The sequence below is a fragment of the Hyperoodon ampullatus genome, assembly GCF_949752795.1.
Source record: "Hyperoodon ampullatus genome assembly, chromosome: 11".
NCBI classification, from domain to species: domain Eukaryota; kingdom Metazoa; phylum Chordata; class Mammalia; order Artiodactyla; family Ziphiidae; genus Hyperoodon; species Hyperoodon ampullatus.
In genome coordinates this window covers 71,539,867-71,567,309 of record NC_136924.1, presented here as the reverse complement: position 1 = coordinate 71,567,309, position 27,443 = coordinate 71,539,867, and the positions used below count along the sequence as shown (strand labels likewise).

General features: G+C 38.5%; 1 protein-coding gene across 2 annotated transcripts; it reads right to left on the bottom strand.

The window, feature by feature from the left end:
- Nucleotides 1-23: 23 nt before the first annotated feature.
- YEATS4 (YEATS domain containing 4) lies at nt 24-21,488 on the bottom strand (the record flags this gene model as incomplete). Of its 2 annotated transcripts, XM_079715336.1 has the most annotated exons (7): nt 24-267; nt 10,001-10,088; nt 10,177-10,269; nt 14,591-14,685; nt 14,792-14,858; nt 17,991-18,110; nt 21,438-21,488. In XM_079715336.1, 7 exons carry the CDS (start codon nt 21,486-21,488, stop codon nt 98-100), a joined length of 684 nt encoding a protein of 227 aa, XP_079571462.1. In that variant the 3' UTR covers nt 24-97. The 2 variants fall into 2 exon arrangements, with proteins under 2 accessions (XP_079571462.1, XP_079571463.1); XM_079715337.1 differs by lacking the exons at nt 14,591-14,685; nt 14,792-14,858.
- Between the last annotated feature and the right edge of the window lie 5,955 nt (nt 21,489-27,443).

The following is a 27,443-nucleotide window of genomic DNA, read 5'->3' as shown; positions in this document are numbered from 1 at the left end:
CTCCTCTAAGAAACATCGCAGCATTTGTAGTCTATCTCTCCTTTAAACTCCACCTTATTTTTAGTTTCACTTACTATCGAGTTCTCTTCAGAACTGTTTATATTTCTTTTGTCTGATCATCTTCTTCGAGTTTCCTGATTTCATTTTTTAAACAATTTATAGTTTCACGACTTGCTTTTAATCTCTCTTTAAGCTCTGCAATTTCAAAGCTTGTTTTTTTTTTTGCAGCTTCTAATTTTTCTCTGGTTTTCACTTCAAGTTCTGCAACTAAAGAAAACATACACTTTTACTGATTTATTTCATTTTTCTCACATGTACAAGATAGTTCATAGAGCAATAAATGTGGCATTTCCTTAGGCCAATGTTTTCATGATGAAATGCAGACAACTTAAGATATGTAACTTTAGACACAGGGGGGTGGGTAAGAAAGTCTGAACTGTCCAGAGAGGATCTAAGATGTTTTCTACCACTAAGAATGAAATTCTGACCACTAATATTTTAATTCACAGTTAACATTTTAAGACATAATGTCTTAAATTATGTCTAATTTCCTAATGATGTCTAATTTCCTAATTTGATTTGGAAATGAGGGAGTATACAGTCCAAGAAACATCCAGCTAATAAGAGTTTACTGGGCTTCCCTGGTGGCGCAGTGGTTGAGAATCCGCCTGCCAATGCAGGGGACAGAGGTTCGTGCCCTGATCCGGGAAGATCCCACATGCCACGGAGCGGCTGGGCCCGTGAGCCATGGCCGCTGAGCCTGCGCATCCGGAGCCTGTGTTCCACGACGGGAGAGGCCACAACAGTGAGAGGCCCACGTACCGCAAAAAAAATAAAGAGTTTCCTAAAAACAGTACTCTTAAATTTATGTACAGGTAAAACTTACATAATCACACTGGTAAAACAAACCTGTATCTTTTTTCAAAAAGATGATATCAATAAGTGTCTAGGTTTGAATTCCAGCTCTATCATTTACTAGATGTGCCACTCTGAATAAGCTATTTATTATCTCTGTGCTCTATTCCTCATTGCTAAAATGAAGATTATAATAGCAAACACCTCATAATATTATTTGTTTAAAAGATTTAAAAAGAATACTGTCTGGCACATAAAAAGCCATATTAACTACTATTATTATTATTACTGAATATTTAAAACATTCTAGCTGGCTACATAACAAATTACAAAAGAAAAATATCATTACTGCAAAATAGACTGATTTAACTACTTAACTATTAAACTATAACTATTTAACTATTGATTTAACTATTCTACTTGGATAGTGTAGCATCAAGTTTTACAGAGAAAAATGATTACTATCATCCAACATTTCCACCTTGTGGACATTTCAGGTAATTGCTGCTGATGACTATTGAGGCACAGTTGTACTTTTGTTAATGTAAAAGGATCACTAATTGGAAGCAGTGTGGTTTGGTGAAGAAAAAAAACCAAAACCATTGAAATCAGAAAGACTTGAGTTCAAATACACCCTTGGCCCCTTAACAGCTGAATGCTGATATCTCTAAGTCTCCCTTCATCTCTTCTTTCTATATGATACAGTTAAAACTTCGTATTGCTCAGAAGATTTATGAGGATTAAGTAATATACCTAAAGCATCTAGCGCATTAAAAACACGCAATGTGGGACTTCCCTGGTGGCGCAGTGGTTAAGAATCCACCTGCCAAGGCAGGGAACATGGGTTTGAGCCCTGGTCCAGGAAGATCCCACATACCGCGGAGCAACTAAGCCCGTGCGCCACAACTACGGAAGCCACCGCAATGAGAAGCCCGAGCACCGCAACGAAGAGTAGCCCCCGCTCGCTGCAACTAGAGAAAGCCCACACGTAGCAACGAAGACTCAATGCAGCCAAAGATAAATAAATAAAATAAATAAATTTATAAAAAAACAAAAACAAAACACGCAATGTGTCCTTATTTTCCTCACTGCTGGTGCTTTCTTTCTGTGATATATTTTGTAACACAGGTAAACTCTTACATTGCCAAAACAATCCATATTTTTCTTTGTAATTTTTCATTGCTTTTATTTTTTAAATTATTTTTGAAGACAGGTAGTACATACACGATACAAAATTAAAAGGCTGAAAAGTGTAGACAATGGAAAAAATGTGTCCATTTTATATGTGTATGACTGATTTACTTTGCTGTACACCTGAAACTAAGACAACATTGTAAGTCAACTATACTCCAATAAAAACAAAAACAAAAAAAGCCTCCTTTTACCCCTGTCCCCCACCAACCAGCGCTCTTCCCAGAGATAATCACTGTTAGGTTTCCTTGGTATCTTTCCAGAAATAATTGGTTCAGAGACGAGCATACACCTAAGTGTGACTTCTCCTCACCCCCAACACAAGTGGTGTCACACTATCCACACTGCTCAGCACCCTCTTTCACTTAACATTACTACATCTGAAAGCTCATTCCATATCACAGGGCTGTCTCATTCTTTCAAAGGCTGCAGAGGACCTCATTGAATAGACATACATAATTCATTCATCTGTCCCCTCTGATGTACACTTGGAGTATTTCCAGTTTTCTCTATTACAAACAATGCTATAACGTGTATGCTGCGCGTAATCATTTCGGTACACTTGTGGGCTAAATTCCAGTAAACAGTAATTGAAGGACATTTGATCTTGTAAATCTGGAAGAATGCCAAGTGACTCTTAGAGGTCCTCTTAATTTATAATCTCACTAGCATTGTACACCTATTTCCCTACTGCATCAACTTTTTGGTCTTAGTTATTAATCTGAAAGATTAAAAATGGTATTTCAGAATAGTTTTAATTTACATTTCTATTACTTCTGAGGCAGACAATCTTTCAATATGTTTAGGGGACATTCCTCCCTTTCTTTTTATGGATTGTCTGCTTTTCCTTTGCTCATTTTTCTTTTAGGTTATCGGCTCTCCCCACCACCCTTTTAAAAAATTGAGGTATAATTGACATATACTAGTTTCAGGTGTACAACATAATGATTCAATACTTGTATATATTGCAAAATGATCATCACAGTAAGTCTGAAGTTAACATCTGTCACCACATATAGCTACAGATATTTTTCTTGTGACGAGAAATTTTAAGATCTACTCTCCAGTAACTTTCAAATATGCAATACAGTATTATTAACTACAGTCACCATGCTATAAATTACATCCCCAGGACTTACTTTTTAGTAGAAGTTTGTACCTTTTTGCCCACCCCTCACCTCCCGCCTCTGGAAACCACCAATCTATTCTCTGTATGTGAGCTTTTTTTTTTTTTTTTTTAAGATTCTACATATAAGTTAGGCCATACTGTATTTGTCTTTCTCTGATTTATTTCACTTAGCATAATGCCCTCAAGGTCCATCCATGTTCTTGCAAACAGCAAGATTTCTTCTTCTTTATGGCTAAGTAATATTCCATAGTGTATATATGCATGTGTGTGTGTATGCATCTGTGTGTGTGTGTATATATATATATATATATATATATATATATACACACACACACATACACACACATATATATATATATATAACACCTCTTCTTTATCCAGTCACCTGTTAATGGACACTTATGTTATTTACCTGTCTTGGCTATTGTAAATAATGCTGTAATGAACATGGAGTTGCATATATCTTTTCAAGTTAGTGTTTTTGTTTTGTTCAGATACGTATCCATGATTACTTTTTTTTTTTTTGCGGTATGCGGGCCTCTCACTGTTGTGGCCTCTCCCATTGCGGAGCACAGGCTCCGGACGCGCAGGCCCAGAGGCCATGGCTCACGGGCCCAGCCACTCCGCGGCATGTGGGATCCTCCCGGACCGGGGCACGAACCCGTGTCCCCTGCATCGGCAGGCAGACTCTCAACCACTGCGCCACCAGGGAAGCCCCCTAGATACGTATCCAGAAGTGGAATTGCTGGATCATATGGTAGCTCTACTTTTATTTTTCTGAGGACCCTACATACTGTTTTCCATAGTGGCTGCACCAATCAACACTGCACAAGGGCTTCCTTTTCTCCACATCCTTGCCAACACTTGTTATTTCTTGTCTTTTTTATAGTAGCCATTCTAAGAGACATGAAGTGATATCTCATTGTGGTTTTGATTTGCATTTCCCTGATGTGTGATATTGAACATCTTTTCGTATACCTGTTGGCCATCTGCATGTCTTCTTTGGAAAAATATCTACTCAGTTCTTCTGCCCAATTTTAATTAAATTGTATGCGTTTTTTGGCCATTGAGTTGTATGAGTTCTTTATATTTGGATATTAACCCCTTATCAGATACATGATTTGCAAATATTTTCTCCCATTCAGTACGTTGCCTTTTCATTTTGTTGATGGTTTCCTTTGCTCTGCAGAAGCTGTTTAGTTACTGGTTGTCAGTCTTTTTAAATGATGTGCAGGAGCTCTTTATACATTAAAGAAGCTAGTCATTTGTGATTTGAGTACAATATTTTTTCATGGCTTGTCTGTCTTTAGACTTTGTTGACAATGCTTTTTTACTATGCAGAAATTTTTATCCCCTTGCTCTCCCCCTCTCTCTCCATATCAATTATAAAACATATATGGAGTGAAAGGCACATTGTGAGATGGTGGGATACGGAAGTAGGAGATAGACAAGAAAGAAAAATGCATTACAGTGTCATGAGGTAATCATAGGGCGCTATGACATACCAAGGGGAAAGGGTGTGTGTGTATATCAAAGAAGGCTTCTTGGCAGTAGTAAAATCTGAATTGAGTTTTAAAGAATGAGAAAGGAATTAGGTAGATGAAGTGGACATAGTGGGCCTTGGAAAGAGTACAGAGAGATTTGGGAAACAACAAGGAGTCCTATATGACTGTAACAGGTAGTTTTAAATCTACTCAGGAAGACCTGATTTAACTCATTTGTCAGAGGACAGCATGCACTGTAGATACAGATTTTTGTGGTCTGATTTAGTCACTATACTTTATTTTTGACAAATCATGAGACTGCAAAGGGTACCATATACTGAAAGAACTGGGTTAATTACCAATGAGATGATAGGGAAAAACATTTAAAAACTTCTTTTAGCCTGTTCTGGTTTTCTGCTTCCAATATATCAAATGCTTATACATACATTTAAGAGTATATATATGGGGCTTCCCTGGTGGCGCAGTGGTTGAGAGTCCGCCTGCCGATGCAGGGGACATGGGTTCGTGTCCCGGTCCGGGAAGATCCCACATGCCGCGGAGCGGCTGGGCCCGTGAGCCATGGCCGCTGAGCCTGCGCATCCGGAGCCTGTGTTCCGCAACTGGAGAGGCCACAACAGTGAGAGGTCCGCGTACCGCCAAAAAAAAAAAAAAAAAAAAAGATATATATATATGTGTGTGTGTGCGTGTGTGTGTATATATATATATACATGTACATATAAATATAGATAAAATTTCTGTTTTAAATTTCCAAATAGAGCCTCAATTTAGAGTAAGTCAATCCAAAGAAGAATTAATATTTTTGCAAAGCCAATGTAACTTACTGGTTAGAAAAATAGACTGTAAGGTTTTTTTTTTTCCTTAATATTTACTTATTTATTTATTTGATTGCGCCGGGTCTTAGTTGTGGCAGGCTGGCTCCTCTGCTGTGGCATGCGAACTCTTAGTTGAGACATGCATGTGGGATCTAGTTCCCTGACCAGGGACAGAACCTGGGCTCCCTGCATTGGGAGCGCAGAGTCCTAACCACTGTGCCACCAGGGAAGTCCCTGTAAGGCTTTTTTACAAAGAGATAAAACAGTTTATCGGTTAAGAGCACACACTCTGTCTCAGTTTAAATCCTGGCTTTGCTGAGTGATTTGGGGCAAGATATCAAATCTCTATGCTCTAGGGTCTTACCTAGAAAATGGGCTAACAGTAGTACCTTCCTCCTAGGGTTGTTAAGGGTATTCAGTAAATTAAGAAATGCAAAGCACTTATCTAGTACATGTAAACTCTCTTCAAGCATTCACTATCATTTTAATTATCCCTTGTAGAAGCAATTTCTATTAAAAGCTAGATCATTAGTACTTAAGTAAATTTCCATGGGTTTACCAGTATAAACATCTTTATACACTTTTAATGTGTTTTAAATTTTATAATGAGCAACCTCTATCCTGGTTATTACTCTATCTAAAAATATTACTATGTTTTTAGAGCCTAAGTTCTGAGGACTGCTTAGGATAAAGTCCTGGCTCTACCACTAACTCACATTAACTTGGGCAAGTTTCTTACTCTCCCTGTGCCTCAGTTTCCTTTTCTAAATGGATTACCTAATAAAGTTATTGTATGTAAATGAGTTTATACATGTACAGATTTACAAGAGTAGAAGCAGTAAGCACTCAATAAAGCTAACTGATATTATTACCAAATATTGAGTATAATGCTCCCAAACTGGTAAAAGTATACCTATCTTCTTTAGACCTTTGATTAATATTCCCAAATTGTTTTCCTAAAAGGCCTACTCACACAAACAATTCATAGAACACAGGGTTCACCACATCCTTAACAGGTAAAACTATTAAAAATTCCTTTTGCTTATTTGATACAAATATAACCACCCATTATTATTTGGTTTGCATTTTAAAAATTACTAGCAGGGTCAAATATTTTCCCTTTCTATTTACTAGTCATCTCCTCTTTCATCTGTCCATGTCTTTTGTCCATTTGTCAACTGAAGTTTAAAATTTTATTCTATTTTATTTATTTTAGGGTTTTAAAGATATTAATCCTTTGTCATATTTTCTACAAATTTATCTTTCTTTTTTTGCCCTTTTGAAATGCATAAGTTAAGTATTTTTTTGCAAAATCAAGTTTGCCTTCCTTTCAATGTGATTTCTTCTAACACCTCAAATTTAGAAAGTCTTCACTAGCCAGGACAGTCATTTCTCTAATTTTTTAAACAGCTTAACTGACTTTAAAAAAACAATTAATAAAACTGGAATTTGTTTTGGTAAGTGCTATAAAGCAATGATCTAAATTAAGTTTTCTTCTCAAAAGTTATCAATTGTGTCAATATCATTTACAGAATTATCTTTTTCTTCCTTATGGATTTGACACTGTTGAGAAAATAATCTGAAGATAATATAAAACATGCAATTTACTGATAAAAACTTCCCAAGGTTATAAAGCTCCACACATAAACTTTCATGTTAAAAATTAATTTGTAGAAAAGTCTTTTTATGAAATACATTTGTCTCTACTATTATACATATATGAATTAATGATATTATTTTTGTCGAAATGTGGGTATTGAATTTAAAAAGAGAAGTTTCCTCTATGAATTGGGCACATTTCATAGTATGAGAGAAAGGAGATCTATAATGGAGAGAATATGACCAGTAACAAATTAAAATAGCATATGACTAGTTTTTTACCTTTTCAAAGTGATCATATACATATCTGTTTTATGTTCATAATAAAGTAGCCCAAGTATTTTTTCAGATGTAGAAAGTGAAACATAAAATTTTTTAATGAGTGTGATTTTCAATTTTAAATGACTACCAAGTAGCAATTATAATCAGTATTCAGATCTTTTAACTCTTGGTCAGGGTTTCACGAAAATACAAACAAAACACTACTATAACCAACAATGGTTAAACAGCAACCTCTTTCTCTCCTGCTTTCTCATCCCCCACCCCCCTTCTTTTACTGGATTGCTTCTTCCAGCCTATAACGATACTGGTCTATTTCCCCCGAAAACTCTGCTCTCTTGACCCCAAATCCTGCTCCTGCTACTGCTTCAAGGGCTACTTTCCCTTTATAGTCAAGCTCCAAGACAGAGTTGTCCACAGCACCTGTCTCCAATTTCTCATCTCACTCTCTCTTTTTTTTGGCAGCACTGCACAGCTGCAGGATCTTAGTTCCCTGACCAGGGATTGAACCCAGACCACGACAGTGAAAGTGCCAAGTCCTAACCACTGGACCGCCAGGGAACTCCCTCATCTCATTCTCTCTTGATCCACTTCAACTGATCTCCTGTCCTTACTATTCTCCTTCAACTGCTCCTGTTAAGGTCACCAAAGACCTCCACCTTGCTATAGCCTATTTCTTGGCTCTGATCTTACTTGACCTATCAGAGGTACTGAACACAGCTAATGACTATTTCATGGTACACTTTCTTCACCTGGCTCTAGGATATTATGTGCACCTAGTTTTTCTCCCTCCACACTCACTGTTCTTTCCTAATTCCTTTGCTGGTCATCTCCTTAATCTCTAAATGTTGGAGTGCCCAGGGTTCAATCTTTGAACCTCTTTTCTATCTTCACTTACTCTTGTGATGATACCATTTGGCCTCACAATTTATAAATTCATGTGTACATTAACTTCCACATTTATATCTTCAGCCTAGTCCTCTCCTTGAATACCAGACTTTGAGTACAATTCCCTTCTCAACATCTCCACTTAGATGTCTTACAGGCATTCCACATCCATCATGTCCAAAACTGTACTCCTAATCTTTCCCCTCAAAGCTGCCCCTCCCAGACTTCCCACCTCTATGAAAAGCAACAACAATTTTTGTTTGTTTGTTTCCTCAGGCCCCAAACCTTAACAGTCATTCTTTGTTCATCTCCTTCTTTCACATCTTATTATCAAACCATCAGCAAATCCTACTGTACCTATCTTCAGACTAGAACCTGACCCCTTCTCACCACCTCCATTGCTATCACTCTGGTACTACCCGCAGTTCTATATCTGGATGACTGGAATAGCCTGCTAACTATTCTGCTTCTACCCTTTCTGCTTTACAGTCTACTCTCAACACAGCAACCAGGGTGATTGATCTTTTTAAAATATTAGTCTTATACTGTCACTCTTCTGCTCAAAACCCACAAAAGACTTCCCATCTCCTTCAGTTTAATAACTTAAACTCCCTATATTAGCTGGTCCCATAATAACTTGTTTGGCCTCATGTCCCACTCCTTGTCCCCTTGTTCACTCTACTCCAGGCACACTGGCCTTCTTGCTGTTCCTCGGATATGCCAGGCATGCTCTTACCTCAGGGTTCCTGCCCTTGCTGCCACTCTACACGTAACATTCGTCTCTCATGTAGCTGCATGGCTCATTTCCCCACTCCTTCTGGTATTTGCTCCAATGCCACCATTTCAGGAAACATTCTCTGACCTGATATTTAAAACTCTTAACCATCTCCTCCCACCAAAAGCACTCCTTCCCCTGCTTTAGTTTTCTTCATGCCATCCAATCACTACTTCACACTTCATTGTTCTGTTTATTTAATATTTGTCTTCTTTCCACTAGTATGTAAGCTCCATGAGGGCAGGGCTTTTGTCTGCTCTATCCTCTGAACAATGCCTGGCATCTTATTGTTGCTCAATATATACTGTAAGCAAATAAATGAAAGATCAAAGGAAAAACCGAATAAATGGTGACATAAATGTCAACACAGGCTTGGTAAGTAGATTTCATCTTGAATGACAACTGCAAATGGTTGGCAATAGCTGCATGAAACGATGTGTAGGGGATTCTGAGGCCTCGTAAGCTAAAGGGAAAAGATAGCATGACTGACTATCAATAAGGCATTCTGGTCTTCACCACCCCAGCATTAATATAAAACTATGTCAGGTCACAGGTTAAAAAGAGAGAGAGGGAGAAACTAGTTCACCTTACACTCAAGTATAATTATGTTCTGCAAGGTTCTTCACACCGATTTTGTTAGCAAAGATAGTAAACAGAAAGTGATTGAGTGACAGGTTAAGCAAGATTAATGAAAAGCTATGCTTAAATGTAATTAGTGAATAAAGACAAACAGTATTTCAGAATGTGTCAGAGGCTGTCTTTTACCTTTTTGAAAGTAGGCCTACTTTGAGAACTATTTAAAACATCCTTCTTACCTGTTCTTTAGTAATACATATATTGTATAACTCCTAAAAATTTTACCTGTATCTACTAAGGAAAAAAATTTAATAGTCGCTAATCATACAATCCTTTCACCATTACAGAATACATTATTTCTCAGGATTAATTATGAACTCATGGCACTTACATTCTGTTTCATGCTTATAGGCTCCTAAGGTAAGCTGACGAGATGTTGTTAATAATTGTTGCATCATTGCTGTTGGGTCTTGAAATATCTAATGGAAGAGAATGAAAAAAAGCCCAATAACTGCAAAATCTACAATTTAAAATGCTTTAAAAACTCTCATTATAAAACCTTCTTACCATTTCATCATAGAACTCTGAAACCACTGTCTTTTTTCCCAGCATTGCATTGGTGTCTGATTGAAACAGCTTTAATAAGTGATACAGGGTTACCTGTGAAATAAAAAGACATGACATCTGTGCAATGGTTTTTATCATCATCATGAGACATCATCATTTCTGTAACTGACTTACAGACTGAATTAGTAAACATATCAAATTCAGGATCTTGTTTCAACTACAACTTACTGTGGCAGGTCACCCAAATTCTGTGTGTACTTTTATTTTCCTATTAGGTATTACCATTTATCCACATCTATTCAATATGTATGTTCTGAAGAGGGTAAGCAAACATTAGTTACAAAGCATCTCTAGAGAGTGACTATATATAAAAATAACACAAGATACAGCTATGGAAATTAAACTGGTAAGTCACTAAGATGAATTCTTTTACTTACACAGGTGAAATTTGATTAACTGTGACAGTTAAAGTTTACAAACTTACTATGGCGAAAAAACATTTGATACTTTCAAAAGGAATGATCAATACTAAAATGCTCAGTGAGGACAAGTTAATTTCTTTAGTGTAATAATAAGATTAATACATTAGTAGCATAATAAACAAACACAAAGTTAGTCAGTGATAATTCACTTCGGCAAGAGCAATATGTCTTCAAAATATTTAAAAACAGATACAGTAAGACATCAAAGGAAAAGCTTTGCAGCACAATGTGTGATTATTTGAGCAAAACAAAACCTAGCTGGTAAAACATCAGAGTTCATGCTGAAGGTACAGAAACCAATTCAGAGGCCTCAAAGAATTTTCCAAAAAGTTAGCTAAAATCATCGTAAGGAGTATGGATCATATGCCATATTTAAAGCAGATAATTTGACAAATTTCTGGAACAGACAGAAAGCAGATGAGACTACACAGATGGGTAAACCGTAACAGGGAAATCCATAACCTAAAATCTTAAAGAAGAAAACTGCATCAGAGGTGGGAGCCGCTGCCCCCAGTGGAGCCCCAGAGAAACTGTGAGCGTAAAGTTGGCAGGTACAGAAATCAAGAAGGCTGTGGGGCGGCTAGGCTGGCCAACCTTCCCTCCTTTCCCCCCACTCACAGACGAGAGAGTGCACCTCCTGCGGGACCTAGAATTCTTTACCCAATTAAGTGAGAGGTAAACAAAAATAAAGATGTTTTCAGAGAGCATTGGCTCTGAAATTTTACTTCTCTCGCATCCTTTCTGAATAAAGTCCTGCAGCAAAATGAAAAAAGAAACCAAGATGAAGAAAAAGGATCAGCTGTCATCACTAGGAGCTGACAGGCACTATCTAAAATTGAAAAATCCAACCATAGGGATTTAAATACACGAGATGAATGGGAATAATTTCTAGAGGAACTGAAAACAGTAACTGTGGTTTTCCTGAGGAAGGGGTCGGAGATGGGGGAAAGAAGATGTTACGGGTTGAACTGTATCCCCCAAAAGATACGTTGAAGTACTAAACCTCAGAACATGTAAATGTAACCTTATTTGGAGATAAGAGCCTTTTGCAGATGTAATCAAGTTAAGATGAAGTCGTTGGGGGGGGACCCTAATCCAATATGACTGGTGTCCTCATAAAAAGAGAAGTGACACAGAGACAGGGAGGGAGAGAAGGCCATGTGAAAATGGAGGCAGAGACTGGAGTTACGCTGCCACAAGCCAAGGAACACCTGGGGCCACCAGGAACTAGAGGAGGCATGAAAAGATTCTCACCTAGAGGCTTTGGAGAGAGCACGGCCAACACCTTGATTTGGGACTTCTAGTCTCCAGAACCGGGAGAATAAATTTCTGTTGTTTTTAGCCACTCAGTTTGAGATACTTTCTTATGGCAGCCCTAGGAAACTAATACAGGAGACTTGTACTTTTTATTTTTTAAATCTTTTAAAAAAACTATATGCATGTCTTTTATAATTTAAGAAGTATTAAAAACTACATCATAAAGCCTTCCATTCCCAAATTTATTATTCAGACCTGGAGAGGCAATCATGCAGATATAGGCAATGAATAATTTCAGGACAGATGTCTCTAATTTTCAGTGGTGTTTGAAGATTCTTAGAGCAATGTAAATGCCTATACTTGCCAGAGATATTTCTAGGAATAAAAACCCAATATTAGCATTTTGCTTTTAGAAACAACCATTCCTTTTACAGTGGTTTGATGTGTAATAGGTTACTGGATAACAGAAGTAAATCACAAGTTACCCATACCTTTCTTTTATATTTTAAATAAACCTCATATGACTTATTTTCTGTAAGAGCCAACTATTCAAAAACTATAATGGTTTCATTATACTAAAAGAACATTACAGTAATTTGGAGGGGATAAAACTCAGGCCTATGTAGATCTATATGGAAACCTATTCAATAAAGGAATCACTCCAGAAAGGCAAAAGATCATATTACCCTACTTTCCCAAGAGTAGACTTTGAGAGTGTCTCATAATGAGATTACATTATATAATGATTTCTTTCAGAGATGTATTTTCCAATTGAGGGCAGGATAGGAAGGAGAGAAGGGGGAGACAGATGAGGAGGCAGACAGGTAAGGCAGCACATTCTCAAAATAAAATGAATTCAAAGCAATCTTACAAAGTTAACAAGAACCTCTGCTCTAGTAACATGACCAACTTCTTCTTCCTCTCTCTCAACATCTGCCTATTCTGTGCTTTATTCTCCCTAATAGACTACTTTGGTTAAGGATAGGTGTAGTGTCTCATCTTTGTATCCCACCCCTTGGGCAACATCTTGCAAATATTCCTATTTAATAATTTCTTGTCAAACAGAATATAATGTCTGTGAGAGTATCCCAGAAGGACAAGAATGGTAGGAGACCTGGAAACCTTATCACATGGAAGATATTTAAATGAGCTATAGATGGCTCTTCAGGAGAAAAGAAAACTAAAGTATGAATAGTTATCAGTAAAAAGTTCAAGGAAGATTAACATAAAGTAGAGCTTTCTTTTTTTTCGGTACGCGGGCCTCTCACTGTTGTGGCCTCTCCTGTTGCGGAGCACAGGCTCCGGATGCGCAGGCTCAGTGGCCATGGCTCACGGGCCCAGCCACTCCTCGGCATGTGGGATTTTCCTGGACTGGGGTACGAACCCATGTCCCCTGCATCGGCAGGCGGACTCTCAACCACTGCGCCACCAGGAAAGCCCTAGAACTTTCTTAAAACTAGAACTACCCCAAACCTGAATAGGATGTTTCACTTAATAACGGAAGTCAATATTCTCTTCTTGCTATACTGGACTGCCTAAAGGAACTTCTATGTAGGAAGAGTATGGTCTACCTCAATGGGTCCTAAATATTACTGCACATCAGAATTACCTGGGGTGCTGGTCCCTCTCCAAACCTGTGAATCACGCTCCATGGAATGGGGCCTAGACGTCTGAACTTATAAAAAACACCTCAGGCATTTCTAATGCAACTAGTTAGGAACTAATTCTCTGTATCACTGGCCCAGGTGACATCCAAATCCTTTAAAAGCACATTGTTTTACAAATGTAATCTGATAATTAAAGTGTCAATGTTTGGTGCTAAAGGAACGAGCTGAATCTAACAAGATGAAAATTAATGGTGATGAACATTAAAGCCCTGAAACTGGAGTTAAACACCAGCCACACAAATGTGCAATGAGAGAGCCTGAGTTGTGACCCTTTAGGTTTAAAAATAAAACAGGCTTAGTGGTTTTAGTCAAAAGCAAGAGTAAAGGAAGGAGTGTGAGGTCTGAATGCAAATACCTGGATTCAAAAACTAGCTCCACCACAATTAACTGTGTTTTTGAGCACATGACTTCATCTCTGAGCCTTAATATGCTCATCTCTAAAATGAGGATCTCACCAGCCTCACAAAGTTGCTGAGGGGTCAAAGTGAAAGCTTTGAGAGACTTTTTACATTACCAAGCAACAATCTGAAGAGATCAAATAATGAAAAAGTCAGTGGTTATAAATAAGGATCCAGGTATAAGATAAAGCTGCTAGTACTGATGACAGTTTGAAAATGTAAAAAGACTTTCTAGGGCTTTTAACTATAAAAAACCGGACACTCCCATTTCAGAGAGCATATGGACTCCACTTGTTTGTTACTAATAACCAAACGATACTAATGAATTAAAATTTTTTTTGCCGTAGTATTCATGTAATTTCCATGATTCCTTTCAAATAACTGTTCACATTCTATCCCTTCTTTTTATACTTGAAAAACAAAAGAGTTTTGAAAGGCACTTCACTTAAAAATGAAAAACCTTAACTCATAGCAAGATACACCAAGCCATAAGCTTACATAAAGTATACCTGAATGAAAATGTCAACATATAACAAGCTATTGAATATTGTAAAATTTGCACAATTACTAAAAAATCCATTTTATATTTGCAGAGATTAACATTACTCACAGGTCTTTCATTAGGATCAATGAAAAATATTTTGATGATTATTTCAAATTCACCCCAACCTGTTTCAGTAATTTCATATGGAGGCTTAGTAACAACTAAAAGAAAGAAAAAAATAAAACAATTATAAATTGTAAATTACTGATACAGTTTCCTAGCTCTTTTAAAATTTATAAGATTATGAATTTTAAAAAACTACCGTACCTCTTAAAGGATTGCCATAGCTTTCATGTAATTTAAATTGGATTTTCTTCACATATGCTGACATATCCTAAAATACAGAGGAATTAATTAATTAGTTCTGCCATCTACACATAACAATTAGGAAGGAAATACACAGAGCACCTGTGCCAATTTTATAAAATAAATTATATATATATATATATATATATATATATATATATATAAAATAAATAAATCCCCTTAAATTTTATGGAAACCAATTTTCTAAGAAACATGAATTATACCCTGGAGGTTTGTTTTTTATTTTAAACAAAGGAAGCCTGTGCAGAATTCTTTCAAAATTCATAATATATAGAAATATATGTCCCTAATTCATTGTTTTGCATTCCTATTTTTATATATCTCTGTAGACAATACTCAAAATCAATTTTGATTTTTCCATATAACAACAGTACTTTCCAATATTTTCTACAGAAATAAACATATACACCAAAGCAAATCTAAGAACTAAGCAACTTCAATAAACAAAATTATATTATACAAAGGTCAACTAAGCTAAGCAACCTAAAACTGTTGGATATAAAACTCTTCCTTCCCTTAATTATATTTTGAAGCACAAAAGCATATTCATTAGTTCCGGCACACAAAAGGGATTCTGCTAGCGAAGGAGGCCTTTTCAAAAATAATTCATTATAGAAAAACAGGAAAATGCAAAACAGAGTAAGTTGCACTCAATAGTAATGTTCATTAATCTTTTTATTTGCTTTCAGGAATTTTTATGTGCTTATTATCTACATATTTTTTTAACTGGGATCCTACTGTAATAATATATTACTATCTGCCTTCATCACTTAACATTATTTTGTGAACATTTTTTCTGAGGCAGATTTTCATAAGCATCTTTGAAGACTATTTGGGGAATAATTTCATTCATTTTTTCTACAAATATGAGTGACTACCAATATTGGTAGATGCTATAATGATAAATAACAGAATCTTGTCCTCAGGGTCTCACTGTAAAGTGGGGGGCAGACAAGAAAATCAGCATTTCAATGCTGTAATCTGTAATCTGTTGTGTGCATATTAGGTCATGTGTTATGAGGACATTAGGTACAAATCCATAGGAAAGGCAGCTATTTTAGTCTTTGGAGATCAAGAAAGTAGATCTAAAGAAAATACACTTGAACTAGGACCTAAGGGAACAGTAAGAATGGAGTGGGTGGGAAGAAAGGAAGAGGTTTAAGAGTGTTCCTTTGGGAAACTGAGAGTAATTTAGTATTGGTAAAATGTAGGATATAAAGAAATGAGGCAAACACAGACAAGGGACAAGGCTGCAGAGATAGGATAGGGAAAGGTCATGGCAGGCCTTCTAAACATGATAGCTTTATGATGAGGGCAATAGGTAGTCACTGAAGGTGTCTTTTTTGTTTGTTTGTTTGTTTTTAACAGCTCTATTGAGATATTCACATACTACACAAATCACCCATTTAAAGTTCACCATTCAATGGTTTTTAATATATTCACAGAGTTGTACAACTATCACCACAATCAATTTGAGAACATTTTATCACACAAAAGGAAACCTCATACCAATTCTTCCTCCCACCCGCTATCAACCACTAATCTAGGTTCTATGTCTACGGATTTGCCTATTATGGACATTTTATAAAAATGGAATTATACAGTATGTGGCTTTTGTGTCTGGCTTCTTTCACTTGCCATGTTTCCTAATTTCTTCCATGTGTTAGTAGCATGTATCAATACTTTATTTTATTCCTTAATAATATTCCACTATATGGATACACTACATTTTATTTATCCATTCATCAGTTTAGAGACATTTGGGCTATTATGAATAATGTCACTACAAACATTCATATACAAGTTTTTGTGTGGACTTTGAAGGGTTTTTTTTTCCTTCATCTTTTAACTTTATTTAATAGAGAATAGTATAAATGCTGAAGAAAAAACAACATTATCAAGCTTAATTGGTTTCAACATGTATTAACTCAGTCTTTTGGTGGAATATATGAAGAAAAGATAAATAGAACTCAAAAGTCAACTGCCTTATTCTTTGTCCTTGAAATTAAGATAACTTTGGGTTGCATCCCTACTTGATGTCCTGTAGATGTTTGACTTCAGCTCAAGAGCTCTACATTCAAGTGGTCACCTTTAAATTGAGGCTACAGCTGCACTGAGTTCAGTTACTGTAAACTGTCCTACATGGCAGTTTAATGTGTGGCATATTGCCCTTCTTTCGATTTACCTCTAAATTTATCATCTCTTAATTTATTAAATGTGACTGAACATACTGTGGGGTACATGGAAAGAAAGAGTATTCAGCATTGGCAGTAATTTTGAATGATAAGTCAGCATTTCTACCCTTAAAATTGACACTATAAAGTTATTTTGAATAATTATTAAATTTATTTTTAAAATGTGACCCCTTGATAAAGTAAAAGTATGTCCAAAATTCTAGTCTCTTACATGTGGTAAAATATAATTCAAAGTGTTTGAAGCAGACTACCTTTATCACCATCAAGCTGTGAATCTACCCTTGGGTTATTTGGCACCATTTTCATCTTTTCAGAAGTAACAACTCTTCTGTGACATCTCTAACTGCTTTTTCAGATGTTTCTAAAAGGTGACGAATGATTACAACGATAACATAAATTCTCACCTGCCTTCTTGCTTCCACTATATTGGAACAATGATATTTGAAATACAGAATGAAGGGTTTTAAATAGAGGAATAGTTTATTCATTCAGTAAGTATCTGTTGAATACCCACTATATACTTACTGGATTCCAGGCATTAGAGATTCAGTAGCAAAACCAAATTACCAGCAGCTAGATTATGTAGCAGTTTGTCTTTCATCTTTTCTGATGCTCTGATTACCAAATTATCACTTAAATTTACTATTCCTGAAATATCTGATTATATACTAGGCTACCTTAAGGTGTGGTGATTGGAAGACGTACTGTGCACATAGCTTAGTTCTTTTTACCGTAACATAATTTTAATTAGAAAATATTTTTGGAAAGTTGATTCTACTAGCAATTGTAGAAAGATGACAGCTCTTACTTTATTCTTTCAACTTTTTTGGTAACATTTCTACAATGGGCCAATTTTATTATCAGTTACTATACAATATTACAATTTAACTCTGAGCAAAAGAAACTACAGTTTCAAAAAAGTTTTAGGAAAAACAATTACCTACCTCATTTCTATATGGTTTTACATATACTGTCCACTGATGGGTGTGCCCATCCTCTTCTCTTTTCTTTCCAAAATATCGAGCAACATTACCATAAACTATTGGTTTAACGATTGTAACCCCCTACAAGAAAACAATTTCAACACCAGTTAACATTGTATTGGCTTCCCTGGTGGCTCAGTGGTTAAAAATCCACCTGCCAATGCAGGGGACACGGGTTCGAGCCCTGGTCCGGGAAGATCCCATAGGCCGTGGAGCAACTAAGCCCGTGCGCCACAACTACTGGGCCTGCACTCTAGAGCCCGCGAGCCACAACTACTGAAGCCCGGGCACCTAGAGCCCGTGCTCTTCAACAAGAGAAGCCACCGCACCACGATGAAGAGTAGCCCCCCCTCGCCGCAACTAGAGAAAGCCCGTGTGCAGCAACGAAGACCCAACGCAGCCGAAAATAAATTAAAAAAACAAACAAAAAAAACCACATTGTATTATTACCCAAATAAACAGAATTAGAACTCTGAAAGCTTGTTTTAAGAAATGGCAGGCAGTCTAACAACCTAGAGTTTACTTATAACATGGATTTCCCTCAACAAATCGTTTCCAGACAATTAGCCTCATTTCATAATACCACAAATAACTAAACACCACATTAATTACAATGTTCCCACTTTGAAAACGTGTATTTAAATCATGTGGAGTACTTTGAGAGTTCCTTTTTTCTTTCTCTCTCTTTTTTTTTTAAAGAAACAGAAAAAGCTCTATTTACAAACTTTAAAGAGCAGTCTGGAATAACGCTCACCAACTTTACCATCACCTGATGGTAATGTCCTTATCAGCGTACACCAGGGTTCTCCAAAGCACAGTACAAAAATTAAAGACAGGGGCTTCCCTGGTGGCGCAGTGGTTGAGAGTCCGCCTGCCGATGCAGGGGATACGGGTTTGTGCTCCGGTCTGGGAAGATCCCACATGCCGCGGAGCGGCTGGGCCCGTGAGCCATGGCCGTTGAGCCTGCGCGTCCGGAGCCTGTGCTCCACAACGGGAGAGGCCACAACAGTGAGAGGCCCGCGTACCGAAAAAAAAAAAAAAAAAAAAAAAAATTAAAGACAGTTTGGAAGCGGATTTTAGGTAGAATAAGGGCAAACATTTTCATTTTATTACTTGTGTTTAATCCGTAACTATAACTAGCAATTCAAACCCACAATTTCAAAAATAGTAATGCTTAGGAAGGGACTTTAAAAAATTGATTTAGGGCTTCCCTGGTGGCGCAGTGGTTGAGAGTCCGCCTGCCGATGCAGGGGACACGGGTTCGTGCTCCGGTCCGGGAAGATCCCACATGCCGCGGAGCGTCTGGGCCCGTGAGCCATGGCCGCTGAGCCTGCGCGTCTGGAGCCTGTGCTCCGCAACGGGAGAGGCCACAACAGTGAGAGGCCCGCGTACCGCAAAAAAAAAAAAAAAAAAAAAAAAATTGATTTAAACAAAAATGTTAAATACTACATTTCGATTCAGATAATGGCAAAGAGGCACTTGGATGACTCAAGCTCAGTAAACCCTGGACTGATGGCATGTGTGCTATATTTGTGTTCAGTCTGAGATGTACATACATGTTTCTCATCACATCCGGTTAAGTGTAAAGGCAGATTATGATGGAAAGGAGATAGAAAAAATTCCAAGTGAAGAAAATTGCTGAATGTTGCACATGAATTTGAGACCAATTGTTCAATAGTAAGACTGTATCTGAAGGTCAAAGAGCAAGATATATCACATGTGAAAAGTGCTGTGCCAATGTAATCAACAATTAATAAGAAATGAGGAAAAGCAGTGAACAAATGGAAAAACTTTTCTTTGTGACTAGATAATTCACAAATAAAACCAATACCTATTAGCCTAAAGTTAGTTCAGAAGAAGGCAAGTGGTTTGTACACAAACTTAAAAAAAAAAAAAAATCACAGCAAGTGCCCTTTTGTGGCACCCAAAGATGGGGCCTCACATTCAAGGTCCGAGTGAGTAAGTACAAGGAGCACTGACATGGTGAGGGATAATAGATCCTGAAATGCTACAGTGTTGCTAGGAACTTGGGGAGTTCCTCAATGATGAAAAGCGGGCTCATCTGCCAAAAGACTTTCTACCTGGATCAAATTTATCTAAATTGGGAAAAGATGCTTACAAGACCACATAACAATCAGCACGGAGAAGAAATAAGTTCCTAATTTTAAAGTTTTACATGACTAACTCGGACCCATTTTCGGTGGAAAAGCATTTGAGGACTTCAGGCCTAATCTCAAGTGATTTTGGACTTAAAAGACTTTTAGAACCTAACATGATTACAAGTAGAGAGAGTTCTATAAGTTCTTCTCCAAAAGCTAGTGTTCTAATCCTTTGTTCAGTAGTACTTTCTTATCATTCCAAAACCTCGCCCAAAAGTGGGGAAAAACGTATGTTTATGAACCTTATGGTACTATGAATTTTACCTGGCATCTGTTTCCCCTTCCATTAAATTTCAGTAGCTTTTGAAACTTTCAAAGCACTGTGTATGACAATTGTATATTCAGTATAAAATGTGAAAACAATATGACATAGAGAAGGACTCAAAAAAAAAAAAAAAAACCTAGATCAACTAGATTGGTGCAGAAGTGGGTGATTTCTTTCATAAAAAATTTTCCTTTCTGCGGTAAATAAAATCAGAAGGGGTAAAAATAGGTGTTATATCAGGAACCAGTTGGTCGTCTCATAAAAAATTAATGTGCCAGGGGATGTAGTAAAGTGGGAGGGAAATGTGTCACAGTGTCATACATTACGTTAGGCTCTATGATCACTTTAATTAAAAACTAAGAAGCTATCGTGTACTGAATGTTCCCTATGTGCCAGGCAGTGTTATGTTCTTTGCATGCCTTGATTAGTATCTTGGCTGTAGCCTTGGGACTTTAGGAACACCATGAACTTGGGGAAGTCTTCTGAACTTTTCTAGTTGTAAATACTGGGGGTGATACTGCCTTTGTGGGGACTGAATCAGAGAATCGGGTAAAGCGTCCACTCACTGTGCTTACTTCGTACGGTATCTGCTACTGTTATTATCCTCACAATAGGTGGGTACCGCTCTCCCCACCGCCTTTTTACAGGTGACCTGGGTTGGCTGAGGACGAGCAGCAAGCCAGGATCTCCCAGCCCCGCAAGTGGCTTTTTCCTCAGCAACAATGTCCAGCTCTCCCCCAGGCACCACCGATTATGTTTGTTTTTTGTCTGGGATGGAAGGGAGGCGGTGACACATGAAGTTGGGGCCAAATGAAATCATGATTTTCCCTCTGGGGCTTTGACTCGCCGTCCGCCTGGAAACCGCGGCTCCAGCCCGAGGCGAGAAGGCGCGAGAGGAAACAGGCAGGCCCTCTCCAGGCCGCGCCAGGAGGAGCCGGGGCGAGAGAGCCACTCCCGGAGGGGAGGCGCGGGCCGGGCACTGACCTTCACTCTCCCGCCGGAGTCAGGCCCAAATTCGGCCATTCTCTTGAACATATTGTCCTACGGAAGAAGCCGCCGCCGCCAGGGAAAGAGACCGGGGCCGGCGGACTCGCCGCTCCGCTCAGAGGCCCCGCGCGGGCCCAGGAGGAGGATTTCCGGCCGAAGGAGGACGAGTCAGCTGAGCTCGGGGTGCTGAGGGATCGCCAACGCCTCACAGCGGAGGGCGTCGCGGAAGCCCACTCACCCCCGCGCGGTTGGAGAGCTGGATGGGAAGGATGGCAGCGGCGACGTCTTGTGCGCAGGCGCGACGAGCTCGCGCACACTGCGCACGCGCCGAGCCGCTGCTTTTAGGCTAACGGAAGACCGGTCTTGGTTGCCAGTGCCTGTCGACAAGCCAGACCGCCTGGCTTCGTAATGACCGAGAAACTGTCTTTTGGAGGTAATACCTTGCCATCGCCAAAGCATGACAGTTCTGAAATTAAGTTCATGAAATCTCGCCCACCGACAGCTTTTCTTTTTGTTCATCCAGATGTCCTCAGACTTTCAGGCTTGAACCGCTAATTTCGTTTTTTTATTTACTCCCTTCTTCCTCTCCTTCCTTCCTTTCTACTCATTTTGTATTCTCAGGTCCATAACGTGACGCAAACCTCCCCTCCCTTGCCCTTCTGTGGTACTAACTACTTTGCAGGTTAGTGCAGTGCTAAATGAATGACCTCCAATTTAATTGAAATATGAGGTGATAGTTAGAGGTTCGCTCTTCCTTTTCTTCTGTTTTAAACTGGAAGCTATTTTATTTCCCTAATCTCCTCAAACCTCCAACCTTGACACCAACCCTCCCATTCTGATCAGGTGACTTTGCATCTTATTTCAACAGAGAAAACGGACCTCCATGCCACCAGACCTAAACACAAGCTTTGGTTTGCCCAATATCCACCCTCCCTTCCTTTCTTCTCTTCTGTTCAAGAGAGAATCGTCTCCCAGTTTATTTATTTATTTATTTGGGTGAAGTAGGAAAGAATAGCTTTATTGCTTTGCTAGGCAAATGGACACAGCGGGCTCGTGCCCTCAAAACTGTGTCTGTCTTCCAGTTTAAAATCAATCCTTCAGTCAGTGTTCTTGATCTCATTCTTTTTCACTTTCTTGAGGATTTTGCCCCATCAGCCATCTCCATTCTGCCCTGTACCTCCAACTTTTCTTCTTAGGCTTTTTCCCTTAAGAAGAGTTAAACAAACTTTAATCTTTCCTGTTAAAAACCAACCAAACACATCTCTAATCCTGAAAAACTCTCTGTTTCATCTTTCAAAGTCAAATTTGAACCTGAATTTCACCTTCACAGAAACCTCTCTGACCAGTTACTGACTTTATCAGTAAATCCAACATCCACTTTTAACTCCCTTAGCTTCTTGGCAGGATTTGACACTGCTATCTACTGCCTCCTTTTATAAAATACATTCTCTTGGTTTTTCTCCTATCTCTCTGGCAGCTGATTTCCGGGTGGTTTATAGTCACACTGTCCTCTCTGTTTCCATGGTGCCTAAGGGATTGAAACACTTAACAAGTTTATATATGAGTTATTTGTGAACTCCACGAGGGTAGTAATCGTATCTTATACCCCTTAACGTTCTTAGGCCCTAGTAAATATTTCTAGTCATCAATGCTTATTGACTACTGAATAAATGAAAAATGGAGAAATTAAGAAGACTTGAGGCTCTTTTTCCAAAGGTGGTTGAAATCAGTGAGATCTGTTAAAGTCCGCTCTCATATAACATCCTTCATACCACAGTATAGGATTGTTTGTCCCCTGTGAAACAGGAGTGCAGGGGGCAGGGCACAACCTTTGAAAGAATGACATAGACCAAGAACATGACATAAACTGATTAGAACCAAATGGGTCCAAGATGGCAGACAAGTCGACTTCCACTAGACCTTGAGCCTCAGTATACACTCACTGTAACTCATCAGCAAGCTAAATGACACACCCACAGGCGCCATGACTGTTCCAAGGCCGACCATAAGGATCAAAAAGTGGGCAGTGGCCCAATTCCTGGAAATCCCTGCCCTTTCCCAAAAGAGCTGGAATACTACTCCCACTCATTAGCCTTTGAAATTACCCACGCCTATAAAAACTGACAAGCCCAAACCCTGGTGCCACTCTTGCCTTCTGAGACAGCCCACACTCTGTCTGTGGAGTGTGTTTCTCTCTAAATAAATCCCCTATTTACCTATCGCTTTGTCTTTCACTGAATTCTTTCTGCCATGAGACCTCAAGAACCAGGTGTGTGATCTCAGTTGGAAGACCGTGTGTTTTGGCCGGGTTTGAGTCCCGGCCGCGTGGGTTCAAGTCCTAATCTGGGTTTAGGCTGGGTTCAAGTCCCAATCTGAGGTGCAGTTTCACCTGTACCCTCTCCTCCATTTCCCCTTTCAGAACATGATCTCTGGAGCACAAATTTGCCCTTTGTAATTATTTCTCCAGCTTTCGTATTTCTGCTTTCCCCTGTTTCTCAACGAATTTTTTTATTCTTTGCTCAAAGTGTTACCCTAAGTATTTTTTTAATGAATTTATTCATTTTATTTGTTTATTTTTGGCTGCGTTAGGTCTTTGTTGCTGTGCGCAGGCTTTCTCTAGCTGTGGCGAGTGGGGGCTACTCTCCCTTGCGTGGGCTTCTCATTGCCGTGGCTTCTCTTGTTGTGGAGCATAGGCTCTAGGCGTGCAGGCTTCAGTAGTTGTGGCACGCATGTTCACTAGTTGTGGTACACGGGCTTAGTTGCTCCGCAGCATGTGGGATCTTCCCGGACCAGGGCTCGAACCCGTGTCTCCTACGTTGGCAGGCGGATTCTTAACCACTGCGCCACCAGGGAAACCCAACCCTAAGTATTTTTAAAGCAAAATAACATTTTAACATTTAATAAAATGAAATTAATACATTAAAACACATTGGGAACTTTGAGGGAAAGATAGTGGATTGAATACACATCTTTTGCTTCCTTTCAAAACTCCTTTGAAATAAGTAAAGAGATTTTCAAAAAGGCATAAACCTTTTAGAAAGGGTGGGGAGAATGGGAGAGAAGGCAGAAACAAAATCTTGAAACTTGGATTACAAAAGGCAAGTGGTATACAGCAGTCCTAAGAGCTGAGTAGTCAGAGACAATAAGCTATTCAGTTCACACTGCAGAAACCCCCCGAATCTCAAGAATCTGTGGTTGTAGGGATCTCTGGAAATAAGGGAAGGGAGGAGGAGGAGAAGAGCTAGCAAAAAAAGACTGGTTGAGATTCTGTTTAAGAAATATTCAGGTCCTTACAGCCCAGCAATTACCCCTTACTTATCCCCAAGGGATAGAACAGTGGTAAAGCAGGGTCTCTGCATTGAGGATCACCAGACAGAATTGAGGGAGGAATACCCTACAGAAAATAGGTAGATTAGCCAAACACGTGCAGGGTACTAAGACCTTCATCGCACTTAACTCTTTTTTTTTTAGATGTTGGGGGTAGGAGTTTATTAATTAATTTATTTATTTTTGGCTGTGCCGGGTCTTCGTTTCTGTGCGAGGGCTTTCTCTAGTTGTGGCAAGCGGGGGCCACTCTTCATCGCGGTGCACGGGCCTCTCACTGTCGTGGCCTCTCTTGTTGCGGAGCACAGGCTCCAGACGCGCAGGCTCAGTAGTTATGGCTCACGGGCCCAGTTGCTCTGCGGCATGTGGGATCCTCCCAGACCAGGGCTCGAACCCGTGTCCCCTGCATTAGCAGGCAGATTCTCAACCACTGCTCCACCAGGGAAGCCCGCACTTAACTCTTAAAATACTGGTAACCAGACCTTTTTTTTTTTTTTTCCTAGTAGAGAATAGGGATAGGCTTCTCTGAGGAATGTGACCAGTCTAAGAGGAGAGATCTAAGGAGCCCCAATGACACTGATTCAACCAACTTGGTCATCCTTCAGTGAAGTACACGTGGTCAAATCCACATAGGCCCTTGGAACTTCAAAGTACTTTTTTAGTTTCCCAATCCTAAATATAAGTAGATAACCAAGAATTACCAAATAACAGAGAAATGCCTCTAGTATGAAAGATATACTTCAAAGTAAACAAGCAAAATGGCAGATTAAAGGAAACATGGAGAAGTCAACTAAAACCAAAACAAACCCAAACTATTATTATTACTATATCCAGATAAAATAAGAAATAGCAAACGTGACACAAAACAAGGAAAAAAAAGAATATATATTCAGAGAACGAAAAACAGCTGTTGGAAATTAAAACTGTGATAGCAGAAATGAAAAAACTGGGAGAAAGATGAGACTGATGAAATTCTAGCTGTGTCTGAAGACCTGAGAGGAGATTTAAATAGAAGACCTAGATAGCAGTGGGGATTTAGAGGTACAAACTACCATGTATAAAATAAATAAGCTGGGAATTCCCTGGCAGTCCAGTGGTTCCAACTCTGTGCTTCCACTGCAGGGGGCACGGGTTCCATCCCTGGTAGGGGAACTAAGGTCCTGCAAGCCGTGCAGTGTGGCCTAAATAAATAAGCTACAAGGATATATTGTACAATACAGGGAACATAGTTAATATTTTATAATAACTATAAATGAAATATAACCTTTAAAAATTGTGAATCACTATGGTGTACACATGAAACATATAATATTGTACTTCAACTATACCTCAATAAAGAAAAAAAAGACCTAGAGTTTGGGAATTGAACTAATAATAGATACAAAGAAAGCTAAGCCAATTTAAAAATCATGCAGGTATTAGCTCTAGGGAAAATAAACTCTTGCTTAAGAGAAGAAAGTAATTGTATTTATGGCTATGTAAATACTGAGTATTGATCTAAAAACATATATGTAATTACACTGGAAGGATGGGTTTTAGGGAAAGATGCCATGTGTGATAGAGATGGAGGAGAAAATAGAACTTAATCCTTAACTTGCATAGTGGGAATCAATATCTTAAAATGAAAAAATCCAGAAGGAGCAATACAAGCCTAATACTTAAAAGCATGGGAGTAAATATAAAATTGTTTTTTTTTTTTTTTTGGTCGTGCCACACAGCTTGTGGGATCTCAGCTCCCCAGTCAGGGCTTGAACCCGGGCCACAGCAGTGAAAGTGCCAAATCCTAACCATTAGGCCGCCAGGGAACTCCCTAAAATTCTTAACATTAAGCTAAAAGAGTAGAAAATTGCGCATGTGAAGTGGGAGAAATGGGGAGTTACATCTTTCAAAACAAACCTTGTAGAACTATCTGACTCTGTAAACATTGAGAATTTATAACCTTGTTAAAATTTAAAATGATTCAAAATATAATGTGCATAAAAGACGTGCATTTAATCGAAAAACACTATGTCTATGAATGACATTAGTCACTCATGATTGTAACTTTTAGTAATTCCCTTTAGCAACTTCTAAGAAAATATTTTTTAAATAAGTCCGCTACATACAAGTGCAAGAAATGTGCTCAGGGCTTAGTTACAATTAGTGCTACATGAAGAGTCCCGTTATCATCTGGAATATCACTCTGCATTTCAAATAATATCCTGAGGTGAAACTAAGCAACATAGGAATTGAATTTCTTTTTAAAATGATCAAACTTTGATATTGATTTTTTACTTCATTCTCAGAATAAGTGTTGAAATTTGGTTTGTGAACTTGATTGTATTAATATAACAGGTATAAGTAAGACATATTTATCAAAAACACTAAGCAGAATCTCCAAAAAATATTGCTTTCCCTCTTAAGCCAACTTTTGCTAATCTCTGATTATTTCTTCAGTCAGCCATTGTTATGGTTCTGTCCTGGTGCTTCTTGGATATATCCTATCTCTGCATCTGAGCTGTCACTCTTCAAGCCTCTCTCCCCTACCTTGACTCATTCTTCGTACACCTCTGGAAATCCTGATATGAATAAACCCATATTCTTTTTTGTTTATTCATATGAAAATGGTCCCAGAATCTTGAAGCCTGAGGCTGAACCTGTATTGGGGCCCTCTGCTGTCCTCCCATGGCTGGTCACATA